Source organism: Mustela nivalis, assembly GCF_964662115.1.
Source record: "Mustela nivalis genome assembly, chromosome: X".
NCBI classification, from domain to species: domain Eukaryota; kingdom Metazoa; phylum Chordata; class Mammalia; order Carnivora; family Mustelidae; genus Mustela; species Mustela nivalis.
In genome coordinates, this window is record NC_139040.1 from 64,934,734 (window position 1) to 64,961,933 (window position 27,200).

The 27,200-nt window shown below is 37.5% G+C and overlaps 1 protein-coding gene across 7 annotated transcripts in view; it reads left to right on the plus strand.

Moving 5' to 3' along the window:
- ZDHHC15 (zDHHC palmitoyltransferase 15) overlaps positions 1 to 27,200 on the plus strand; it is a 1,212,570-nt gene that overhangs the window by 166,062 nt on the left and 1,019,308 nt on the right. For 4 of the 7 annotated variants that reach the window (XM_082716046.1, XM_082716047.1, XM_082716045.1 and 1 more), the window contains exon 11: positions 10,320 to 10,394. In XM_082716046.1, coding sequence (XP_082572172.1) covers positions 10,320 to 10,366 — 47 coding nt within the window. In that variant the 3' untranslated portion in view covers positions 10,367 to 10,394. Of the gene's footprint in view, positions 1 to 3,520; positions 3,985 to 10,319; positions 10,395 to 18,998; positions 23,301 to 27,200 lie in introns of those variants that run through there. The other 3 variants (XM_082716044.1, XM_082716049.1, XM_082716043.1) reach the window with 3 other exon arrangements.

Below are 27,200 nucleotides of genomic sequence, written 5' to 3' on the forward strand. Positions count from 1 at the left end.
TGTATGGCCTTTATTATGTTGAGGTATGTTCCATCTAAACCTACTTTGTTGAGGCTTGTTATCATGAATGGATGTTGAACTTTGTTAAATGAATTTTTATGCATCTATTCAAATGATCACATGATTCTTATCCTTTCATTTATTGTGGTGCATCATACTGATTGATTTGTGAATATTGAACCATCCTCGCAACCCATAAATAAATCCAAATTGATTATTGTGAATTATTCTTTTAAATTATTGTTGGATTTGCTTTGCTAGTATTTTATTGACAATTTTTACCTCCATGTTCACCAGGGATATTGGCCTGTATTTTTCTTTTTCAGTGGTATCTCCCTCTGGTTTTGATGTCAGGGTAATGCTGGTCTCATAGAATGAGTTTGGAAGTTTTCCTCCCATTTCTATTTTTTTGAATAGTTTGAGAAGAATAAGTACTAACTATTCTTCAAATGTTTGGTCGAAATCCTCTGAGAAGCCATCTGGTCCTCAACTTTTGTTATTTTTTTGATTACTGATTCAGTTTCTTTGCTGGTTATTTGTGTGTTCAAGTTTTCTATTTCTTCCTGTTACAGTTTTGGTAGTTTATATGTTTCTAGGAATTTATCCTCTTCTTCCAGATTGCCCAGTTTGTTGGAATTATTTTCTTCATAATATTCTCATAATTGTTTGGATTTCTGTGGTGTTGGTTGTTTCTTATCCTTTCACATTTGTGATTTTATTTATTTGGGTCCTTTCTCTTTTATTTTGGTAAGTCTAGCAAGACGGTTGTCAATTTTATTAATGTTTTCAAAGAACTACCTTCTGGTTTCATCGATCTGTTCTATTATTTCTTAGTTTCTATATCACTCATTAGTGATCTAATCTTTATTATTTCCTCCTTCTACTGGATTTAGGCTTCGTTTGTTGTTCTTTTTCTAGCTCCTTTAGATGTAAGGTTAGGTTGTGATTGGATATTTTTCTTGCTTCTTGAATTAGGCCTTTATTGGTATACACATCCCTCTTGTGATCGCTTGTGATTGCCTCCCAAAGGTTTTGGACAGTCAGGTTTTCATTTTCATTTGTTTCCATGTATTTTTAAATTTCCTCTTTAATTTCCTTATTGGCCCATTCATTGTTTAGTAGCATATTGTTTAACCTCCATGTATTTGTGATCTTTCCAAATTTTTTCTTGTGGTTGACTTCTACTTTCATAGCATTGTGGTCAGTAAGGTTGCATGTAACCACTTCAATCTCGTAATATTTCTTGAGGCCAGATTTGTGACCTAGTATGTTGTCTATTCTGTTGGGCCCATGTGCACTTGAAAAAATGTGTATGCTGCTGTTTTATGGTGGAATGTTATATATATATATATATATATATATATATATCTGTTGAGTCCATCTGGTCTAGTGTGTCATTCAAAACCATGTTTCCTGGTTTATTTTCTGTATACATGATCTGTCCATTGATGTAAGTAGAGTATTAAAGTCCCCTAATGTTATTGTGTTTTTATCATTTATTTCCTTTATGTTTGATATTAAGTGTTTTATGCATTTTGGTACTCCCATGTTGGATGTATAAATACATCCAATTTTTGGATCTTTGTGTTGGATTGTCCCCTTTATGATTGTATAGGGCCCTTCATCTTTTGTTACAGTTTTTCTTTTAAGTCTAGTTTGTCTCGTGTCACCTGGGTGGCTCAGTCAGTTAATCATCTGACTCTTGATTTCAGCTCAGGTCATGATTCAGAGTCCTAAGATCAAGCTCCACATCAGGCTCCTCTCTCAGTGGGGAGTCTGCTTGAGATTTACTCTCTCCTTCTCCCTCTGGCCTTCCCAACCCGCCCCCCACTCATGCTCTCTATAAAATAAACAAATAAATATTGAAAAAAAATAAAGTCTAGTTTGTATGATATAAGTACTTCTCTTGGGGCACGGGGGTGGCACAGTTGGTTAAGCATCTGATTCTTGATTTTGGCTCAGGTCATGATCTCAGAGCCATATGATTGGGCCTTGTGTCAGGCCCCATGCTCAGTGAAGACTCTACTTGAGATATTTTACCTCTGTCCCTACCCCACCGTCTCTCTAAAATAAATAAATAAATCTTTTAAAAATGTGTTTCTTTCCAGCTTTCTTTTGACATCCATTTGTGACATAAATTTTTCTTCATCTCCTGACTTTCAATCTTCTTGTGTCTTTAGGTCTAAAGTGAGTCTCTTATAGCCAACAAATAGATAAGTCTTGTGTTTTTTTTTTCTCATCCATCTGACACCCTATGTCTTTTTTTTTACTTTCTTTTAAATTTACTTTATTTATTTTCAGCATAACAGTATTCATTATTTTTGCACCACACCCAGTGCTCCATGCAATCTGTACCCTCTATAATACCCACCACCTGGTACCCCGACCTCCCACCACCCGCCCCTTCAAAACCCTCAGATTGTTTTTCAGAGTCCATAGCCTCACATGGTTCACCTCCCCTTCCAATTTCCCCCAAATCCCTTCTCCTCTCTAGCTCCCCATTTCTCCATGCTATTTGTTATGCTACACAAATAAGTGAAACCATATGATAATTAACTCTCTCTGCTTGACTTATTTCACTCAGCATAATCTCTTGCAGTCCCATCCATGTTGCTACAAAAGTTGGGTATTCATCCTTTCTTATGGAGGCATAATACTTCATAGTGTATATGGACCACATCTTCCTTATCCATTCATCCATTGAAGGGCATCTTGGTTCTTTCCACAGTTTGGTGACTGTGGCCATTGCTGATATAAACATTGGGGGACAGATGGCCCTTCTTTTCACGACATCTGTATCTTTGGGGTAAATACCCAGTAGTGCAATTGCAGGGTCATAAGGAAGTTCTATTTTTAATTTCTTGAGGAATCTCCACACTGTTCTCCAAAGAGGCTGCACCAATTTGCATTCCCAGCAACAGTGGAAGAGGGTTCCCCTTTCTCCACATCCCCTCCAACACATGTTGTTTCCTGTCATGCTAATTTTGGCCATTCTAACTGGTGTAAGGTGATATCTCAATGTGGTTTTAATTTGAATCTCCCTGATGGCTAGTGATGATGAACATTTTTTCATGTGTCTGATAGCCATTTGTATGTCTTCATTGGAGAAGTGTCTGTTCATATCTTCTGCCCATTTTTTGATATGATTGTCTGTTTTGTGTGTGTTGAGTTTGAAGAGTTCTTTATAGATCTTGGATATCAACCTTTTGTCGGTACTGTCATTTGCAAATATCTTCTCCCATTCCGTGGGTTGCCTCTTTGTTTTGTTGACTGTTTCCTTTGCTGTGCAGAAGCTTTTGATTTTGATGAAGTCCCAAAAGTTGACCCACAGCAAATATCATCCTCAATGGGAAAAAGCCTGCAGCCTTCCCATTGAGATCAGGAACACGACAAGGATGCCCACTCTCACCACTCTTGTTCAACATAGTATTAGAAGTCCTAGCAACAGCAATCAGACAACAAAGAGAAATAAAAGGTATCCAAATTGGTAATGAAGAAGTCAAACTCTCTCTCTTCACAGATGACATGATTCTTTATATGGAAAACCCAAAAGACTCCACCCCCAAACTACTAGAACTCATACAACAATTCAGCAACGTGGCAGGATACAAAGTCAATGTACAGAAATCAGTGGCTTTCTTATACACTAACAATGAAAATACAGAAAGGGAAATTAGAGAATCGATTCCATTTACTATAGCACCAAGAACCATAAGATACCTGGGGATAAACCTAACCAAAGAGGTAAAGGATCTGTACTCGAGGAACTACAGAACACTCATGAAAGAAATTGAAGAAGACACAAAAAGATGGAAGACCATTCCATGCTCTTGGATCCGAAGAATAAACATTGTTAAAATGTCTATACTGCCTAGAGCAATCTATACTTTTAATGCTATTCCGATCAAAATTCCACCAGTATTCTTCAAAGAGCTGGAGCAAATAATCCAAATATTTGTATAGAATCAGAAGAGACCCCAAATCACTAAGGAAATGTTGAAAAACAAAAATAAAATGGGAGGTGTCGCTCTCGCCAGCAAGAACGACTCGGGAGACTCACGTAGCGGCGAACCTTTTTTATTAATCGCTTTTTCTTCCTCTGTCTAACCCCGGGCACATGGGTTTTTATGCAGGCAGTGTTAACCAATCAGAATGCAGTGCTCATGCACCTCCCGCGTGAGTGGACCTAAATGAACAGCCAATCATATTCAGTCCCTTACAGCTCTTATAGTAGGCCCCCTGTACTGGCTCCCGACATCTCCCCATTTTTTATTTATTTATAATGCTGAGATCGTGCCTGTCTTAGGTTGCCAATCCTCAACACACATGCTTACCCGTCATCGGGTACTCTCCCTGGTCGAAGAGCCCCTGTCTTAGGTTGCTATGGTGTGGGATCAGTCTTACCCGTCTTTGACTACCGATCTAGCATACTTAGCCATATCTGGGGGGAGGTACCAGCTTCAAGAGCCATCATGGCTTGAACCATGAGGTGTTGTTGTCGTTGATTGCGACGGACACGGCCACACACCCAACGTAACATTAGTACGTTAGCTGTGATTAAGAGAACAGCCATGGCACCAAGTCCGGCCCACTATTTGAGGAACAAAACAGATTGCTGTAACATTTTTTTCCACTCACTAACAGGTACAATAGTTACTTTGGTAGAATTTATGGATATAATTTGAGCTCGTAATTGCCTAGTTAAATTTTGAAATTGACGGTTCCAGGTACCATTAAGCATATTTCCTAACTGTCTAGAGAGGTTAGCTGCTAAGGATAAGTTGTTATGAGCTATAGGGGTGATACAAAGTCCGGCCATATTATGTATGCATCCTATCGACACAATTGACTCTAGGATATCAAGTTGTTCCTGTACAAGATCAACCCTTTGATTTACAATAAGGATCCCAGCATGCAAATGTCCATTAATTTGTTCTTGCGTAGCCAATGCTTCAGCGACCATTCCTGTGACGTTGTTGAGCGCAGCTGCTGTCTGTACCGAGGTTGTCAACGCTACCGCAGCAGCAGTAGCAGCGGCGGCAGATGCTGCGATAGCTGCAATAATGGCTGCTGTTATTCCAAAGTCTCGTTTATGTCGAAGCAGCACCGGCAGGTTGTCGGGGTTCACCTGTACTGGCATCGGGATATACGTCGGAATCTTGGCTATTACTGCCGAGTCGCCCACCATGGCGTTCCAACATTCTGATAGCAGACAATTCTGGGACTCACAAGAGAGACTAGATGACTTGTTAATAGTAGAAGCATTAAAAACTATGAAGAGAAAGGGAGCTCTAACACAGACGGGCGTTGGTGAGTAACTTATGTGCTTAGCTGAGGTGCAATTGCAAGTAACATTTGTTTCAAATCGAGAGCCTACGTGATAGTTGTACGTACAGCTACGCCATGTAGACCCATTAAAAAAGTGAAGGCTTTCAAAGCCTGTACATGCCTGTGCAGCGTTGCAGAGCAGCCACCTACCTAGAAGCTGACGCGCCTTGCGCCGGGTCTTGGTAGGTATAATTATAGCCAAAAAAAGGTGGAGTTAGAGTAAGTGGGGATTTTAGGACTGAATGAGAATCCTGTTCCCACCCAAACTCCTGAGAGGCCACTATGGCAGCCACTCGTGCGGTGCAGCTCGCACAATAGCAGGCCTTGGTGCAGCAAGGTTTATACGGAGGAGGCCCCTCGTAAGGTGGCACTGTTGGGGCTGGGCGCGTGGGCATAGGATCTAAGTTATCTACCACTTCCATCTTTGTTTGTAACTGCGCCATAGCTCCTTCTTTCACTTTTAATTTCAGCTGCGCCATAACTTCCCCCTGCATTTTGAGCTGCGCCATAGCCTTCTTTAGCTCTTCCTCCTTTTTTGCAAGCACCTTTTGCATCTTGCTCACCTTTTGGTTTTTGGGCGATTTCCCTCCTCTGCCCCTTTCATCATCGCTCGAGCTAGATCCCTCACTGTCTGAGTGTCCGTTTGAGCTTTCACTCTCAGAGCTAGTGTCCTTCAAGGAGCCTTTACAAAATTCCTCTTTCACTTGTTCTAAGATCTCCCCTCACGGGGATTGCAAACAAACTTTCACTAAAGACCAAACGGCCAGGGTTCCCGGCATAGTGCACGGATCGCGTCTAAGGTCTTCTCCTAAATGCTCCCACTGAGGGGTGTTTAATATCCCTCCCTCCAAAAACCAGGGAGCCGTTTGTCCCACTTCTCTCAAAAACAAATGAGCTGTTTTATTTTTTAAAGGAGTACCAATTGCTTTAAGGATATCAGAAAGCGGCCCCAGCATTTTATATGTGGCCATCTTGTTTCCCATCCCGGAAAGCTTTACTCTCGTCCTTATCCTAGGAACTTTGCAGCCATCTCGTTTCCCATCCCGGAAAGCTTTCTACACTCGTCCTCGACTTAAGGAACTTTCCCTGTCACTAGACAGAAATAGGGGCACTCTTTACCTGATCGTCGCCGACTCCGTGCGTCTCTCACGATGAGATTCCCGGGTTTTGGCGCCACTTGTCGCTCTCGCCAGCAAGAACGACTCGGGAGACTCACGTAGCGGCGAACCTTTTTTATTAATCGCTTTTTCTTCCTCTCTCTAACCCCGGGCATATGGGTTTTTATGCAGGCAGTGTTAACCAATCAGAATGCAGTGCTCATGCACCTCCCGCGTGAGTGGACCTAAATGAACAGCCAATCATATTCAGTCCCTTACAGCTCTTATAGTAGGCCTCCTGTACTGGCTCCCGACAGGGGGGCATCACGTTACCTGATTTCAAGCTTTACTACAAAGCTGTGATCACCAAGACAGCATGGTACTGGCATAAAAACAGACACATAGACCAGTGGAACAGAGTAGAGAGCCCAGATATGGACCCTCAACTCTATGGTCAAATAATCTTCAACAAAACAGGAAAAAATATACAGTGGAAAAAAGACAGTCTCTTCAATAAATGGTGCTGGGAAAACTGGGCAGCTATATGTAGAAGAATGAAACTCGACCATTCTCTTACACTGTACACAAGGATAAACTCAAAATGGATAAAAGACCTCAATGTGAGACAGGAATCCATCGGAATCCTAGAGGAGAACATAGGCAGTAATCCCTTGGATATTAGCCACAGCAACTTCTTTCAAGATACATCTCCAAAGGCAAAGGAAACTTCTTTCAAGATATGTCACCCTATGTCTTTTGATTGGAGTGTTTAGTGCATTTACACTCAGAGTAATTATTGATAGATATATATTTAATACCAGTTTATTACTTGTTTTATCATAGTGTCTAGAGATTTTCTCTGATCCTTGTCTTTTTTAAAAGATTTATTTACTTATTTTAGAGAAAGCATGGAGGGGAGGGACAGTGGGAGAGTCTTAAACAGACTCTGTGCTGAGCATGGAGCCCAACACAGGGTTCCATCTCACAACCCTGAGATCATCACCTGAGCCATAACAAGAGTCAAATGCTCAACTGACTGTGCCCCTCCTTTCTTATCTTTATCATTTTTGGCTTTTTCCTTTCCACTCAAAGAGTCCCTGTTAATATTTCTTGTGGGATGGGTTTGGGGTCATGAACTCCTTTAGTGTTGTTGTTGTTGTTTTTTTCCTGGGGAACTCCTTATCTCTTTGTTCTGAATGATAGCCTTCCTGGATAGAGTAGTCTTGGCTGCCAGTTTCTCCCATTCAGTACTTTTAATGTATAATGCCACTCTCTTGTCACTTGCCAAGTTTCTGTTGAGACATCCCCAGCTAGCCTTATGGTTTTTCCCTTATAAGTTAAGGACTTCTTTTGTCTTGTTGATTTAAGGTTTTTATCTTTATCCCTATATTTTGCAAATTTAATTATGAAATGAAAAGTGTTAGCATGCTTTTGTTGATTTTGATGGGAATTTTCTTAGCCTCCTGGATCTGGATATCTCATTCCTTACCCAGGTTAGAGACATTTTCAGCTATTATTTCTTCAAATAAATTTTCTGCCCCCTTTTCTCTCTCTTCTTTATGACTCCTATAATAAGAATGTTGTTGTGTGTTGATGAAGTCATGAGTCCCTTAAGTCTATTCTTGTGTTGCATAATTCTTCTTTCCCTCTTTTGTTCACCTTCATTACTTTTCATTCTTTTGTCTTCTAGGTCACTGATTCATTTTTCTTCTTTTTTTTTTAAGATTTTATTTATTTGTGAGAGAGAGAGAGAGAGAGTGCACAGGCAGACAGAGAGGCAGAGGGAGAAGCAGGCTCCCCGCGGAGCAAGGAGCCCGATGTGGGACTCGATCCCAGGATTCTGGGATCATGACCTGAGCCGAAGGCAGCCGCTTAACCAACTGAGCCACCCAGGTGTCCCTCATTCCTCTTCTTCTTGAAGTCTATTGTTCATTACATCAAGCCTGTTTCCAATCTTATTTATTATATTTTTCCTTTCTGATTGTTTTTTTTAACACTTTTCTCTGTGGTAAGGATCCCCTAATGTCTTCCTTTCTTTTCTCAAGCCCAGTGAGTATTCATATAAATAATTCTTGCTTCAAATTTTCCATCAGGCATGTTACTTATATCTGCTGTATTTACATCTCTGGCTGGCCTTATCTTATTCTTTCATTTAGGATAAATTCCTCCATGTTTGTGTTTTGTCTAAGTCTCTACCTTCATCTCTGTGTTGGAAAAGCCAGTTATGTTTTCTTTTCCTGAATGTAATAGCCTTATGACAATGGGGTCATGTAGTACCCAGGGCCTGGGCCTTCAGGGAGTCCCTGATGTGTGCTTCGTATACTCTGCTGTTGTGTTTAGGCTTCTCTATCCTTCAGGCCAGTCATCTGCAGAGGCTCTACTTACCTCCAGTGGGCAGTGTTTGATTCCTGTCCTGAATAAGGTGAGTTTTAAATAGGTATGCTCTGGTCTTCTTGTGAAATGAGATCTGAAACCACCTCCACCAGAACTGAGGCCCTGCAGAACTCTGTGGTTGAGAGACATGGTCTGGCTAGGGGTTTGTGCTGATCCTTTTGGGGAGGGGCTCGCTGCACTGGGACTGAGGCAAGTGTGACTGAGAAGGGTAGTCCTACCAGTATGCAAGTGTATGGGGCTTGTTGGCACTTCTGTGTTTACCCCAGGGGGCTCTGTATTTATGCTGATGGACAGGGTAGAAAAATGATACAGGCCAGCTCCTTTGTCCTAGAGAGGCACCTCTGTGGATGCTGGCGCTCAGTGTGGTGCTCTGAGAAGAGCAAATAATCTCTCCTCTATATGCCTCAGGTATTCTTCAGATCATTGTTTCCACACCCTCTGCCCCTGCATTGTTTGCTTGCCTCTCTCCAGGAACAGCAAAGTACGCTCCAGGCTCTGTCTCAGCCAAGCTTGCTGACTTTTAAAATTTGAGGCTTTAAGCTCTACTCTTTGCAAGAACTCATGAAATTCAGCCCCTCCTCTTTTCCAAGCCAGTGGCTTTGGGGAAACATTCTTATGCATTCCCCTGTGTTCCTTTCTCTCTCTTCCCCTTCTCGATGACCATGACTGCCTCCCCTCCGCAGCACCTGTGATCTGTTTCTCCCCCATACCATGTCTCCCCACTTCCTACCTTTTTCAATGTGACATCTTCTCTTTCTTTAGTTGTGGAGTTTTTTCTGTCAGTCTTCAGTTCTACTTCTGGGGTACTTTGAATGATTTGATAGTTATCTCATTGTGTTCATGGAATAAGACATGCCTAGGGTCCCCCTATTCCACCGCCACTTTCCTTCCCTCCATCAACTTTTTTTTTAAATCTCAAACTGCCAAGTATATTATTATGTAAAGAGTATAAAGAAAGTGATTATTTGTACATTAAGCTAGCTGATGCAGAGTATACTTTATTCACCCGAAATGCTCAGATAGGAGACAAAAACATTTGTACCATAAATGATGTTGCTTGTTAATTCCAAAGCCTCTTACTTTCTAGATGCCTCATTCTTTTTTGAAACACAACACCAAAGTACTTTAATAGCTATTCCAGTAACATCCAATTGAAAAACATGAGATAAGGCAATTTTGTGAGTAGCAAGACCCAAGCATCCCATTAAAGCCAGATGATGTTGAGTTGTTATCACAGCTATCTAATACCTGTTGGTATTAGAGATCAGATAATGCTTATAAATAAGATAATCTTGTTTTATACTACATCAGCCTGACTGCTCTTAGAATGTGAATATCTCAACTGGTTACAAATGCTTTGGTATAACATACCAGTCTTTAGAGATCTCCAGATATCTGCTGTCTATAGGGATTGAACCAAAAGGAAATATACCAGTGAATGAATATCCACCAATATAAAAGAAAGGGTTCTTTGATCACCTTCACTTTTCAACTTTACAGGTTATCCAGAAGCTTCATCATCTCTCACCGTGGAAACAGAAACATAGTGGTTTACACATTTCCTGCATCTCTCAGGTCAGTATTTTGAGGAAGGTACCTAGAGGGTTACCTGGACTGCTAAGAGACAGGCTTGGAAGCAGACTCGAAAAGAAGTAAGTTTTTACTCTGGTGAACAAGTTGTTAATTTCCTCACCCTCATATTATTCACATAAGTAGAAATTCTATATATAATTTATAAACTTGACTAATAGCCCTTATACTGTGTTTCCCTTTCTATAGACCTTATACTGTGTTTCCCTTTCTATAGACCTTACATAGAATTCATGTGCATAACACTCCATCTCCCCCAAATTTTTAAATACCCATTTATTTATAACTTAAAATTAACAAATGTTAACATATTTTTAAATTTTGCTTCAAGTTTTTGTAGGTAAAAAAGAAATTACTGCCTTAATTTTTACACAAAAAGCACTGATTCTAAATACTTCCTTCAAAACAAACAAAAAAAAAAAACCAAACTAGTAGAAACATTTGCAAAACATATAATACACAAAATTTAATATCCTTAATTTACAAAGATACTGCAAATCAGAAAGGTAAAAAATAGAACCATTAGAAAATGGGCAATAAAAAATGAAAGTTTAGATGAAGAATAAACATGAAAATTGTTCAACTTCATTAGAAAGAACTCAAATTAAAATAGCCCAAAATATCAATTTTTGTCTACTAAAGCAACCAATTTTTATAAATTATAGTACTTAATATTGATAAAGACATGTTGAAACAGGTATCTTCTTTACTGCTGATATAAGTTTAAATTCATACATCATTTTTATGGTAATTTAATAACATTTATAAAAAGCACAAAATGGTCATACAATTTTATTTGGTAACCAAATTTTAGGAAAGTATTTTAATGAAATAATCCTAGTTCTACAAAACTATGAATTATCAATTTATCATAATACCAGAAAAATAGAAACAAAACTAAATATCTAACAATAGAGGAATGGTGAAGTAAATTATTCCATTATTATGATGAAATAGTTTGCACCATTAAAACTAACTATTTTGAAGAACGATTAATAGAGTTACATTAGAAAGCAATATAATGCTGTTTAATATTAAAATTACATTTTATCAGCTTTATTGTGCTATAACTCACAATACCATATAATTTGATGACTTAAAATGTACAATTCACTGGTTTTTAGGATACTCACAGAGTTGTACAACCATCATTGCAATTAATTTAGAACATTAAGAAACTCCATACTCTTACGCACTCTTTCTTATATTCTTCCATTCCCACTACTTGATAACTACTACTCTACCTTTCTGTCTCTATAGACCTATTTTGGACATCCCACATAATTCATGACCCCATGGTCATGATATATATATGGCTTTTAAGGAGAAAATATTTGTGAATCAAATATCTGATAAGAGACTTGTATGCAGAATATATAAAGAAATTTTACAATTCTATAATAAAAAGAAAAGACAATTTTTAAAAAATGACAAAGTATCTGAATAGACATTTATCCATGTGTAAATGATCAATAAGCACATGAAAAATGCTTAACACTATTAGCCATTAGAGGAATTCAAATTAAAAGTGCAAGATACCACTTAATATCCAGTAGGATCCAAAATACAGATAATAACAAGTGTTGACAATGATCTGGAAAAATCAGAAACCTCCTACATTACTGATTGGAGTATTAAATGGTTAATTCACTTTAGAAAAGTTTCACAGCCTTTCAAAATGTTAAGCATCGAAATACCATATGATCCAGAAATTCTAGTCCTTGTATATAATGAAGAGAAATGAAAACATATGTCCACACAAAGCTTCCACATGAATGTTCACAGCAGCTTTATTCATAGTGGCGAAAATGTGGAAACAACCCTAACATGAATCTGCTGATAAATAGATAAATAACATGTGGTATATCCATACAATGGAATACTATTTGGTAACCAAAACTATATATGTTACAGCATTGATAAACCTAGCTTTGACTGGAGAGAGCCTTCAACTTCTCTCTTACCAATATATTTTTGAAGTATAAAGTACAGTGTTCTATTACAGTATGGTTCAATTGTATACATTACTCAGTGCTCATCAAGATAAGTTGTACTCCTTCAATCCCATTTACAATTGCACCCAAAACCATAAGATACCTAGGAATAAACCTAACCAAAGAGGCAAATAATATATACTCAGAAAGCTATAAAGTACTCATGAAAGAAATTGAGGAGGACACAAAAAAATGGAAAAATGTTCCATGCTCATGGATTGGAGGAACAAATATTATGAAAATGTCTATGCTACCTAAAGCAATCTACACATTTAATGCAACCCCTATCAAAGTCCCATCCATTTTTTTTTCAAAGAAATGGAACAAATAATCCTAAAATTTATATGGACCAGAGAAAACCTCGAATAGCCAGAGGAATATTGAAAAAGAAAGCCAAAGTTGGTGGCATCACGATTCCAGACTTCAAGCTCTATTACAAAGCTGTCATCATCAAGACAGTATAGTACCAGTAAAAAAAACAGACACTTGGATCCGTGGAACAGAATAGAGAGACCAGAAATGGACCCTCAACTCTATGGTCAACTAATCTTCAACAAAACAGGCAAGAATGTTCAATGGAAAAAAGACAGTCTCTTCAACAAATGGTATTGGGAAAATTGGATAGCCACATGCAGAAAAATGAAATTGGACCATTTCCTTACACCACACACAAAAATAGACTCAAAATGGATGAAGGACCTCAATGTGCGAAAGGAATCCATCAAAATCCTTGAGGAGAACACAGGCAGCAACCTCTTCGACCTCAGCCACAGCAACTTCTTCCTAGGAACATCGCCAAAGGCAAGGGAAGCAAGGGCAAAAATGAACTCTTAGGGCTTCATCAAGATCAAAAGCTTTTGCACAGCAAAGGAAACAGTCAAGAAAACCAAAAGACAACTGACAGAATGGGACAAGATATTTGCAAATGACATATCAGATAAAGGGCTAGTATCCAAAATCTATAAAGAGCTTATCAAACTCAACACCCAAAGAACAAATAATCCAATCAAGAAATGGGCAGAGAACATGAACAGATATTTCTGCAAAGAAGACATCCAGATGGCCAACAGACATGTGAAAAAGTGTTCCACATCACCCAGTGTCAGGGAAATACATATCAAAACCACAAAGAGATACCACCTCACACCAGTCAGAATGGCTAAAATTTACAAGTCAGGAAATGACAGATGCTGGCAAGGATGTGGAGAAAGGGGACCCTCCTACACTGTTGGTGGGAATGCAAGCTGGTGCAACCACTCTGGAAAACAGCATGGAGGCTCCTCAAAATGTTGAAAATAGAACTGCCCTATGACCCAGCAATTGCACTTCTGGGTATTTACCCTAAAGATACAAACGTAGTGATCCAAAGGGGCACATGCACCCGAATGTTTATAGCAGCAATGTCCACAATAGCCAAACTATGGAAAGAACCTAGATGTCCATCAACAGATGAATGGATCAAGAAGAGGTGGTATATATACACAATGGAATACTAAGCAGCCATCAAAAGAAATGAAATCTTGCCATTTGCGACAACATGGATGGAACTAGAGCGTATCATGCTTAGTGAAATAAGTCAAGCAGAGAAGGACAACTATCATATGATCTCCCTGATATGAGGAAGTGGTGATGCAACATGGGGGCTTAAGTGGGTAGGAGAAGAATAAATGAAACAAGATGGGATTGGGAGGGAGACAAACCATAAATGACTCTTAATCTCACAAAACAAACTGAGGGTTGCTGGGGGGAGGGGGTTTGGGAGAAGGGGGTGGGGTTATGGACATTGGGGAGGGTATGTGCTTTGGTGAGTGCTGTGAAGTGTGTAAACCTGGTGATTCACAGACCTGTACCCCTGGGGATAAAACTATATGTTTATAAAAAGTAAAAAATTTTTAAAAAAAGATGCAAACATAGTGATTCGAAGGAGCACGTGCACCCCTATGTTTATAGCAGTAATGTCCACAATAGCCAAACTATGGAAAGAACCTAGATGTCCATCAGCAGATGAATGGATAAAGAAGAGGTGGTATACACACACACACACACACACACACACACACACACACAATGGAATACTATGCAGCCATCAAAAGAAATAAAATCTTGCCATTTGCGACGACATGGATGGAACTAGAGGGTATCATGCTTATCGAAATAAGTCAATCGGAGAAAGACAACTATTGTGATCTCCCTAATATGAGGAAGTGGAGATGAAATGTGGGGGGTTTGAGGATAGGAAAAGAATAAATGAAACAAGATGGGATCGGGAGGGAGACAAACCATAAGAGACTCTTAATCTCACAAAACAAACTGAGGGATGCCGGGGAAGGGGGGTGGGGAGAGGGTGGTGGGGTTATGGACATTGGGGAGGGTATGTGCTATGGTGAATGCTGTGAAGTGTGTAAACCTGGTAATTTATAGACCTGTACCCCTGGGGCTATTATTTATAACTTATATGTTAATAAAAATTAATAAAAAAATAAAATAAAATCTTAGAGTCTTCTTCTTAAAAACAAACAAACAAACAAAAAGATAAGTTGTTCTTGTGCTCTTTATGTATTTCACCACTCCCCCCAGCCTTCCCTCTGGCAACCTCTTGTTTGTTCTCTGTATTTAAGAGTCTGTGTTTTTTGTTCATCATTTTCTTTGTTCATTTGTTTTGTTTCTTAAATTCCATATATGAGTGAAATCATATGGTATTTGTCTTTCTCTTATTTCACTTAGCACCATACCTTGTAGGTCTATCCATGTTGCTGCATGTGGCATTTCTTGCCAATATTTATATTGCCCTAACTCTGTTGCCTCAGTCAGAAAAAAAAATCCAGATTCAATCTATCTGCCTTCCCCATTCCTATACTCAGGCTGCTGAGAATTACTACAAAAATAACAGAACTGATTATAAATACCGATTTCAACTTTTCACAAAAAAAAAACACAACTGAGTTTACATGTTTGTGATCTCCAGCCTAAACTGGCTTGAAAAATCTTCACTACTTACTTACTTACCAGTAGTTCTTTCTATTAATCACAACTTCATACAGTTTCTCATATCACTCTTATCCATTATACTAAAAGTCCTAACATGAAGTAGCACTAGAAAAAGATATAAAGGCACTCTAGAAAAGAAAAAACTATCCTGATTTGCAGATGACTTGATTGTCTACATAGATAATTCAAAGAATCTATGAAAACTCTTAGAACTAATAAGTGAGTTTAGTTAGTTCACAGCAAATAAGATCAACACACCAAGCATCTGTTGTGTTTCTATACACTAGTACTGTGCAATTGGGAAATGAAAATTAAAAGACACAGTACCCCTACAATAACTCCAGCAATTAAATAGCCAGATATAAATCTAACAAATCATATATAAGATCTGCATGCTGAAACATTCAGAACACTGATGAAAAAGACTGAAGAAACCCTAAATGACACTGACAGGGAGAAAATACTTGCAAAACATGTATCCGCTAAAGGACTTGTATCCAGACTATATGTAAAGTCCTGTAAAAGCTCAAAAATAAGAAAACAAGCACAATAAAAATATTGGCAAAAGGTTTGAATGGACACCTCACCAGAAAAAGTGGAAATAAGCACAAAAAAAGATGCACAACATCACTAGCTTAGGAGAATGCAAATTAGAACTGTAAGAAGAATTCTTTACACTCATACTAGAATGGGTTTGTTTGCTTATTTATTTATTTATTTATTTGTGTTATGTTAGTCACCATACGTACATCATTAGTTTTTGATGTAGTGTTTCATGATTCATTGTTCATATATAACATCCAGTGCTTCATACAATCCGTGCCTCCTTAACACCTACTAAGGCTCACCCATCCCGCCACCCCCTCCCTTCTAAAACTCTCCATTTCTTTCCTGACATCCATAACATCTCATGGTTTGTCTCTCACTCTGATTTCTACTCCTTAATTTTTCCCTTCTCATAATGTCCTCTATGCTATTCCTTTTGTTCCACAAATAAGTGGAACCATATGATAATTGACTTTGTCTGACTTATTTCACTTAGCAGAATCTTTTCCAGTTCCATCCAAGTTGATGCAAAAGTTGAGTATTCATCCTTTCTGATGGCTGAGTAATATTCCATTGTACATATGGACCACATCTTCTTTATCCATTTGTCTGTTGAAGGGCATCTTGGCTCTTTCCACATTTTGGCTATTGTGGACATTGCTTCTATGAACAGCAAGGCAAGAAACAACAAATGTTGGAGAAGTTGTGGAGAAAGAGGAATCCTCTTACACTGGTGGTGGGAATGCAAATTGGTGCAGCCACTTTGGAAAATGGTGTGGATGTTCCTCAAAAAGCTTAAAAATAGAGCTACACTATGACCCAGAATGGGTAAATTTTTTAAAAATAGTGATAATTCCAAGTGTTGACAGGGATGCAGAATAATAGGAATTCTACATTTCTGGTGGGAATGAACAATAGCACAGGTATTCTGAAAAACAGTTTGGCAGTTTGTTATAAAGTTTATTATAAAGTTAAATATATATTTACTATATCACCCAGTAATCGCATCTTGAATATTTCCCCTAGAATAATGAAAACCAGTGTTCATACAAAATTAATATATGAAAATAACAGCTGTATTCTATCTGAGATGGTGGTTACAAGATTAAATGCCAAGTGTAAAAGTTCATAGTACACATATATACACACAATAACAAATTATATATACACATACACACTCACACCACACACACACAGATAGAGAGAGAGAGAGAGACAACTTACTGAATGTGTTTCTCCAACCCAGTACTCTTTCCTGAACTTCAGACCTGAATCACCAAGTGCTTTTCAACTTCACCCATCTGAAACCTTTTTCCTATTTTGTTCCCACTCCTTTATCTCCCACCCACATCCAGTTAATCACCAAGGTGTGTTGACTATGTTTCCTAAATATCTCTGGAAGGTATGAACTTTTTTTTATACCGATGACCATGATCCCAGATCATGTGTCCCCTGTATTGCTGTAGTAGCCTCTTAACTGGTTTCCCTGCCTCCATTCTTACCCCTTGTCCAATCCATTCTCCATATCACAACTAGAATGATGTTAAAAACTCAAATCTGTATAGTGACTTTCATTAGCCTCAACATAGTCTGAACTCCTTAACACAGTTTACAGGCCCTATTTACATGTCGAGACTGAAAAGATTGTAAGCACTTTGAGGGCAGGGACTATGTATTCTTTACATATTAGTGCCAGTCCCTAAGACAACACCTGGCATATGGTAAGTATTCAACAAATATTTATTGAATGAATGACGAGAAGGAGGGAGAATGATAAACAGTCTCTGAAATTATAGGTCATTATTTTTCTTTATTCTTCTCTATATTTTTCAGTTATTCTATGATGAATATGAATTGCTTTTATGATAAGTGCACTAGAATTAATTTTAAAGGTACATTAAACATAACAAGAAAAAACAATGAAGAAATGAAAATCACCTATAATTCCACCACCTAAGGATAACTTATGTTAATATTTTGTTGTATCCCTTCCAGTATTTTCTTTGAATATATTTTTTAAACATTGAGATCATATTGTGTTCAGTTTCAAATTCTGCATTTTCATGAATGCCAATAGTAATTTCTTATTATATTAAGGCACTGCTGCTAATTTAATCAGTTTCCTACTTTCCAACATTAAGATTTTATCCAATTTTTCACTATTATGAATAAGGTCATCAATAATATCATTGGATATTAATCTTTTTTCTCACTTATTATCATTTTCATAAGATAGAATCCTAGAAGCAAAGTTACTGGTATGAACTTAATTTCAAAGACTCTTAAAATATATAGCTGAATTGTTTTCCAAAAAGCTTATACTAATAAGAGTTACTTCAGCTACTTCAGTGCCTACGATATGCCAGATTTGATTCAGGTTGATTTTACTGTGCTTATTTTACAGATGAAGAAACTAAGGTCCATTGATATTATTTGTCCAGAGTCACAGAGATAACAAGTAGCAAAGCTAGGATTCAAATTCAGAATTACCCACTTTCAAAGATCATGTTATTTTCTTGTGAATTTCAAACAATAAATATTTTGTGCTATCAATTATATATTTACTTAAGAAAATGTGGAAAATACAAGTAGAATGTAAAGAAAATAAAAATAAATTAACCTGTGAACCCACCACTTTGAACAATTTTAGCATATTCCTCAGGTTTTTGTTCCAGATCCAATTTCTGGGTTAAAAATAATTATAACATTGTATATATAATTTTTCATCCTGCTCTTTTTTTTTTTTTATTTGACATAGAGAGATCACAAGTAGATGGAGAGGCAGGCAGAGAGAGAGAGGGGGAAGCAGGCTTCCCGCTGAGCAGAGAGCCCGATGCGGGACTCGATCCCGGGACCCTGAGATCATGACCTGAGCCGAAGGCAGTGGCTTAACCCACTGAGCCACCCAGGCGCCCCTCATCCTGCTCTTTTCACTTAGCATTTTTCAATGTTAACTGAATAAACGTGATTTTAATGGTTGCATATTATTGTCAATGGATGTTACTGTGTGGCTATTTACAGTTGTTCAGCTCACCTGTGAATTTATTTTTTTCATTCCCAGGACCCTCCATCTCCCATGAGGCTTACAGAATTCAATGTTGGGAACCATTTTAATCTTCAAAATAAGTCACCATGGTGAATTGAAAGCTTCACAATTCACAAGCATTCCATCAAATACTTGCTGTGCAGATAGATGTTGCAGGACTTTACAAGTTATTTAATTTACTAACTGAACTCATCAATCTGGCAGCAATTAATTCAAGCCAGTCTTCCTCTTTTTCTTCATTTTACCTCCCCAATCTGTAAAAACCTACAGGTAACATATATACCTTTCCAGAGGCTCTTTGTGTTCCACTTCACAGGTAAAGATGAATTCAAAAGACTTCCATGTAGTTCCTAACTTCCCTGAAAAGACTGTTAATTATATTTATAGGGTCTTTGTGGTATCAAGGGAAATCAGACTGTTTGCTGCTTGTGTGCCTGTGCATTTATAAGCATGCATATGTGCAGCATATTTACACAAAATTCTGCTGTGGTGTTGTGAAAATCAAGGTTTAAAAAAATCCAAGGTTTTTATTCAGTCCTACTTTTCTCCTTAAATAGCAATTTAAATATTTGCTGGGCTGTGAACACCATCCCTATATCAGGTATCTAAAAGCCAAGAGGCATAATCAACACACAATAATCAAGGTCCTCAAACTGGAAATTGAACAATAATGCAAAACCTGTTCTCTGTCATAAATGTGTGATGTTCCTGAAAGCCCCACAGCTAATAGGGAAGATCAGATCAGATTTCAACTTTATTAAACATAAGTACTGGTGTTTTAAAGACTTTTAATGTCAGGCTGTAGTAAAATTCTGTAGTTACTTTTATTATTTTCTCTGCTACTTAGCTTTATTTTTGCCTATATGAATTGTTCTTAGGATGAAAAAAAACTATAACCCTAAGTTATGCACCATAGATTTTGTTAAGGAGCTTAAGAGTAATTTTCAGGTTTAATTATAATACTGGTCATAGGGTAACATTTCAAAGTTGAAATTAGCCTAAGGATTAGCACTTGAGATCTATGTTTTCATAGCAGGGGTTAGTGTAGAGATAATGATAACCTAATAGTAATATGCCAATACTTTCTTTCTTTCTTTCTTTCTTTTTTTAGCTTTAGTGGTAGTTGAACCATTAAGACAGTTTACATTCATTTCCCCATTTATTTATAATCAGCCTTTCTTTTAGTCCTAGTGCCTGAATCAACGAGAATGAACACTAATGCTGAGTCTTTATAATATATAACAATAATACCTAAGAGCATTAATGGTTTTCATTTATCAGCCATTGTCCTAGTGCCCAGCTTCCAGCAATAGAAGTCCCAGCTCTTTCAGAAATTAGTGAGAGTGAGAGGTATCTCACAGATATCAAGAATTGAACTCTTAGGACATTAGGTTTACTAAGGAATCCCCACTAAAACCTTTTTGAGTAAAAGAAAATTTGCCTACCAGAAACTATTTGGTGTTCAGGTCCCAGCGGAGGTGAGAAAGTGAACAATTCAGCTATTTAAAGAAACAAAAAATCTGTTCACTTGGATCCTCTAGGTGATTTGGGGCCAGGTAAGACTTTTAGCATAAATTAAATGCATTGTGCCAGCATTTCATTTGAGTGAATACTATACATGACAAAATCTGTTAGGGTCAGGGACTATTTCTCAAGCTCAGATGCTAAGAAGCAATGTAGAAGACTATACATACCATGTTTCACAAATGAAATCATGTATGTTCAGGTGGGAAGATTTTTTCCCCTTCCTCTCTCTCTCTCCAAAACACTGTCTGGTTTAGGTTTTTCTTGAAAGCTTATTTAGTCATTCACATGGTCTTTTGATGGACAAACCTTGCGTTTTACTCATATAGTAATACACCTTTCTCTAAAGATAGAGCTATTACTTAACTCTACAGCCAGTGGGCCTCAAAGAAATCCTTCCCTTTCCCAACTATACTTTGCTGCGAAGGGTTTAGGCAGGGTAGCTTCTAACTATGATTCAAAGTCAGGAAGGAATCAATAACTTTTTTGATGTCTAGAGTGTATCAACACTTGGCACTGATACAAATCAGGTTATAAAAGACTTGGTCAAGAAACTACAGGGAAGCACTGGAAGGGTAAAGCTCAGGAGAACTATAATGCAAAGCTGATTGTTTAATGTCTTACAGATTTACATCATCTTCAGAAGGCCAAATAAATCAGTTTTAAGTGGGGGTGGGGGGTTGGAGAAAGAAACCTTATTCCTATCTCAGCACCTTTATTTCACTAGTTTATAGACTCTGATAATACCCCTATCCATACATAATTCAGTATTGACTACTGTACATATGCTTCCCCCCAACTGACTGACTATTGATTGACAGAGAGGCTCATTCAATAATTAGTGTATTCTGACCTGGCTCCATTGCCTGTTTTACTTGGGGCCCTGTCAAATAACCTCTGTGGGATCTCATTCCCCAACTTTTGGTACCCATACTCACCTTTTGCAAAATAAGACACTCATTGTTAGGATCCTACAACTGAAAGGTGCTATGTAACTCCCTAGTGCTCTTATAAGTCTTTCATTGAAGGACTGGAATGAAAACTTAAACCATAACAGTATTTCTAAACAAACCAGTATGCTCCATTTTTTCTTCCATGCTCTCATTGCTGACTTGTTCTTGCAGAGTTTAGGTTACTTTAAGTTCTTCAATTCATTCCAACAATGTTCTTGAAATAGAAATCATTTTCTGTATAGTACAACTGGAAAAGGTGAGGGCAAAAAAATAATGAGGTGACTTCCAAAAGCACATAGCTGTCTGGAGCAGACCTCAGTTATCATGTCCAGTGCACTGTTAGACTGACTTGGCTTCCCAGTACTAGAATTATTGGGGAACAACTTAGAACACTGAGATCACTTTGGGCAGATCACATTTCAGAAAAGCTCCACTTTGTCCAAAATCTAAAAGTATGCAATTAAGCAACTGTTATTTTCTATGTGATATAAATGTTACATGTCTTTCCCACACTGGTCCCATGTAGCACATGTATTTCACACTATGTGACATCAGCCAGTGCCATTCTCTCCTCTAGTACCCATAGAGCCCAATCTCAGGGCTGTCTTTGCCAGGGAAAATAATGTGCTTCCCTATGTTTATGCCAAATTGCACAAAGTGTTGTCATTGAGGCTAATGGAGATTAAGCACAATTCCAAGTAGGTATGTTTTAAGAATATTGAATGTACATTATTGTGACATGCACCTGAAATTTAACATGGCCCCAATTCATAGGAAAGTAACAGTCATGCAAAGTCTATCCCTTTTACCTCTCATCACACATGTTTCTACATACAAGTATGCATACACATGTATACCATACACTGCCCCCAAAACAGGCTGCTTGGTCATCAGGAGCAAATACTTCAAAGGAATGATTCTTTGTCCTCTCCTTTTAGAAAAAAAGTCCAACACCCACTACAAATGAAGAACACTCCATTTATTCATTCTAAAACCTCTACTCCCAGAGTAGCTATGGTACTTGGTGCAAAAGACAAAATTGTTAGACCCTTTCACAAGTCCTACATTCTTAGAAAATTCATGCATTCCATCCAATCAGTAGGAAATGACTTATGAGGTATGGTACATCTGCATTTCATTAACTTTAATTGTTAATGAATCCATTACCATATTAAGTATGAATTATACCATATTAATGAATTGTACCAATTAATGAATTGTACCATATTAATCAATTGTACCAATTAATGAATTGTACCATATTAAGTTGTAGTCTTTTGAATGCAGGGGTTATGTAATATAATAATGAAGAGGTGGCTCCTAAAAGCATGCAATCAACAGCTGTTTGTTTCCCCAGAAGGGCTAGAGCTGTGTCCTGCACAGTGTTTGAAACTATTAAATTTGTTCTTTGTAGTGGGCTGGTATGTGGCCATCAGCAGAATGAGTTAAACTGGACAATGAATGCAATATATCAGGAAGCAGATTTTTAGTAGGGAATGGAATTAAAGATGGCAAAAAAAAAAAAAGCCAATAAGATAAGGCGCATTCAAAGAATGATTGCTGTCACCCTGCTGGCTAAATCAGCAAAGAGACACAGAAGGAAAGCTGGTACTTAGTCTTGGTAATATATTAAATGTATTGGAGAGCCAGAATATGAAAGGCACTTGGACCCTCTGCAGTTAAGCTGAACTTGCCAATTTGCTATAACTTTTTTTCCCACCAATCTGCTCAAATTATTGTATATGGTATTCTTAAAATCATGTGTCTTGCTATAGAAACACCTGCAAATACTAATAAGCTTTATCTTCCTATGTCCTTTATTAAAAGAATATGCATAAAATTGTTGTTTCTTTTGTATATTATAGTTTTGTTAAACAATGTTGGCAAAGCTTAAAATTTCAGACCACTTTAATGGAAGTTTCTATACATCTGCTTTCACAGGATTTTGGTAGAGTTTATTTACTTCCAGGTTGATTGGTATGTGTGTTATGTGGACTCTTCTGTAACATACGTAACTAAACAGCCCCCATCCCTGTGCTCAGTAATTCTTATGTTCCTACATGGGTATGAGTTGGGAACGTAGCAGCACTGGCTTTTAGGTAAAAAGCAGACTAGTCTAAATGGTACTTGATCATATTTGGTCTCTGCTCAGCCTCACATCTTTTGCTCTTTTGTTGTGGTAAGTAAAAAGAAAAAGAAAGAACTTATGTGACTAAGGGTGATGTGAAATCTGGTTTATTTTTTTCCTTACACTGAAGACTATGTTTATTATTCTCCAGATGCTTGTCACCTGAAAAAAGAACACATGGTCCTGAAAAAAGAACACAGTGGCACACTTTCTCCTAAATTATAGATTACCCTCAGAGAAATAGTTGAAGAGACCCTCATTAAGTAAGTCCCAAGTAAAGTTCCCCTCAATAGGTGTACCATCTGCACAAAAATATCTTTTCAGACAAAATGAAGAAAAAGCCTCCCAGTTAGCCAGAAAGAAGGCGTAAGTCATTGAAAAATGCAAAGTATTGAAAGCTGAAGTTTGGAACAGTCATTGCTGATCTCAACTAAATAATAATGGAGAACATGAATTACTTGAGAGAAGCCCAGCCCATAGAGGTCAGGACTAACACAAAACTAGAAAAAAAGTCTTTTAATCCAATTAAAATATAAATAAGTTATAAATGTAATTATAAAATAGTACCTTATCTTAGGTAAAGACCTCAAACATCTCAGCTGAAAATCCCATTTCATTTATTCTAAGGCATCAGCTACAAACAGCTTATATTTGCCTCACACACAATGTAAAAAAATTCAAATACTGCAAACAAAAGACAATTAATTTCTTTCTAGATTAAAAAAGGAGGAATAAAGGAGGAGACCTTATAAGATTCCTATACAAGAATCTTATTTGAATAGAGGTTACTAAGAAAAAGGCATAGATGAATAAAGAAATTTTATTGATACAAGGAAATGTATAAACATATTGACAGAAATGGGTTTGTACAGAAATGTGTAAACATATTGATATGCATTTTCTTAATGTTATAAACAAACTTTTCGAATTTTCTCTCCATATGCAGGAACATTAAAAACTAATCAATTTCACTTTGAATATTAGAATATTCATTCTCACATAGTAGTTTAATGTTTCAGTATTTAGACTTCCAGCTTTATGGGATGGAGAAGTTATGACAGTAAAAAGTACAGTTTAAGCAAATTTTTAAAAATCTTTGTATATGTTTATGATTTGGAAAGAAATTTTACTCTAACCTTAACTAAAGTATTCAATCAGTTTTGCAAACTAGGGTAGTTTTAGACCCAGATCCTGACAGTGCTGACAAATTCTAAAATAAACCTGGTTGTGGCATAGAAGAATTTCAATAAAAATAAAATGCAAGACATTCAAATGGCTATCAGACACATGAAATGATGTTCATCATCACTAGCCATCAGGGAGATTCAAATTAAAACCACATTGAGATACCACTTTACACCAGTTAGAATGGCCAAAATTAGCAAGACAGGAAACAACGTGTGTTGGAGAGGATGTGGAGAAAGGGGAACCCTCTTCCACTGTTGGTGGGAATGCAAGTTGGTGCAGCCTCTTTGGAGAACAGTGTGGAGATTCCTCAAGAAATTAAAAATAGCCTTCCCTATGACCCTGCAATTGCACTACTGGGTATTTACCCCAAAGATACAGATGTCGTGAAAAGAAGGGCCATCTGTCCCCCAATGTTTATATCAGCAATGGCCACGGTCGCCAAACTGTGGAAAGAACCAAGATGCCCTTCAACAGATGAATGGATAAGGAAGATGTGGTCCATATACACTATGGAGTATTATGCCTCCATCAGAAAGGATGAATACCCAACTTTTGTAGCAACATGGACGGGACTGGAAGAGATCATGCTGCCAATCTAACAGCCAAAGTCATCAGAAACAATTTTGCCTTCATATGGCTGTTTTCAAAGAATGTGGACCATACAATCCTAGTTGAAAATTAACACACTGCATTTTTATTAAGTCTTTCTATTGTACCCAATCTAGCTTTTTTTTTTAAAGATTTTATTTATTTATTTGACAGAGAGAGATCACAAGTGGGCAGAGAGGCAGGCAGAGAGAGAGGAGGAAGCAGGCTCCCTGCTGAGCAGAGAGCCTGATGCGGGACTCGATCCCAGGACCCTGAGATCATGACCTGAGCTGAAGGCAGCGGCTTAACCCACTGAGCCACCCAGGCGCCCCCCAATCTAGCTTTTAAAACCACTTCTTCATGATAATAATTCTCACTGCCATGAGATATCATCTCTGCTTTTAAATTATTTTTAGTATAGTTGACATATAATGTTAATTTTAGGTGTTCAATGAAGTGATTCAACTTCTCTATATGATGTGCTCTGCTTATGACAAGTGTAGCTACCGACTGTTACTGTACAAGACTATTACAATGTCATTGACTAGATTTTCTATATCTGTGTCTTTTATGCCCATGACTTATTCATTCCATAACTAGAAGCGTATATCTCTCTCTCCCCTTTACCAATTTTGGATACCCCCATCCCACTTCACTCTGGCAACCATCAGTTTGTTCTCTATATTTGTAGGTCTGATTCTGCTTTTTGTCTGTTTGTTCCTCATTTGTTTTGTTTTTTAGATTCCACATATGAGTGAAATCATATGGTATTTGTCCTGCTTAGTCTGAATTATTTCACTGAGCATAATAAGCGCTAGGGCCATACATGTTGTTACAAATGGAAAAATCTCAGCTTTTTATGGCTAAGTAATATTCCATTATGTATATCCATTCCTTCTTCATCTATCATTGGATGCGTAGATTGTTTCCATATCCTGGCTATTGTAAATGTTCCTTCAGTAAACAAGGGTGCATATGTATTTCTAAATTAGTGATCTAGTCTTTGGGTTAAAAACCAATTAATGAGGGCGCCTGGGTGGCTCACTTGGTTAAGTGACTACCTTCAGCTCAGGTCACAATCCTGGAGTCCTGGGATCAAGTCCCACATCAGGCTCCCTGCTCGGCCCGGAGTCTGCTTCTCCCGCTGACCATGCTCTTTTTCCTCTCCACTCATGCTCTTTTTCTCTCTCTCATTCTCTCTCTCTCTCTCTCTCTCTCTCTCTCAAATAAATAAATAAATAAATAAATAAATAAATCTTTTTAAAACACCAGTTAGTAAAATTATTGGATCAACATAATATTTCTATTTTTAATTTTTTGAGGAACAGCCATACTGTTTTCTACAGTGGCTTCAGCAATTTACATTTCCACCAGTAGTGCATGAGGGTTCCTTTTCTTCCACATCCTTGTCAACACTTGTTGTTTCTTGTGTTTTTTTTTAATTATTTTACCCATTCTGACAGGTATGAGGTGATATTTCATTGTGGTTTTGATTTTCATTTCCCTGATGGTTAGTAAAGTTGATGGTTAGTAAAGTTGAGCATCTTTTCATGTGTCTGTTGGCCTGTTTTGGAAGAACGTTCAGGTCCTCAGCACATTTTTCAATTGGATTGTTTGTTTATTTGTGTGTTGACCTATATACATTCTATATATATATTGGACATAAACCCCTTATCAGATACATAGGGATTTGCAAATATCTTCTCCCATTCATTAGGTTGGCTTTTTGTTTTGTTGATGGTTTCCTTCACTGGAAAAGCTTTTTATTTTAATGTAGCTCCAAAATTTTAGTTTTGCTTTTATATCCTTTGTCTTAGGATACATATCTAGAAAAAT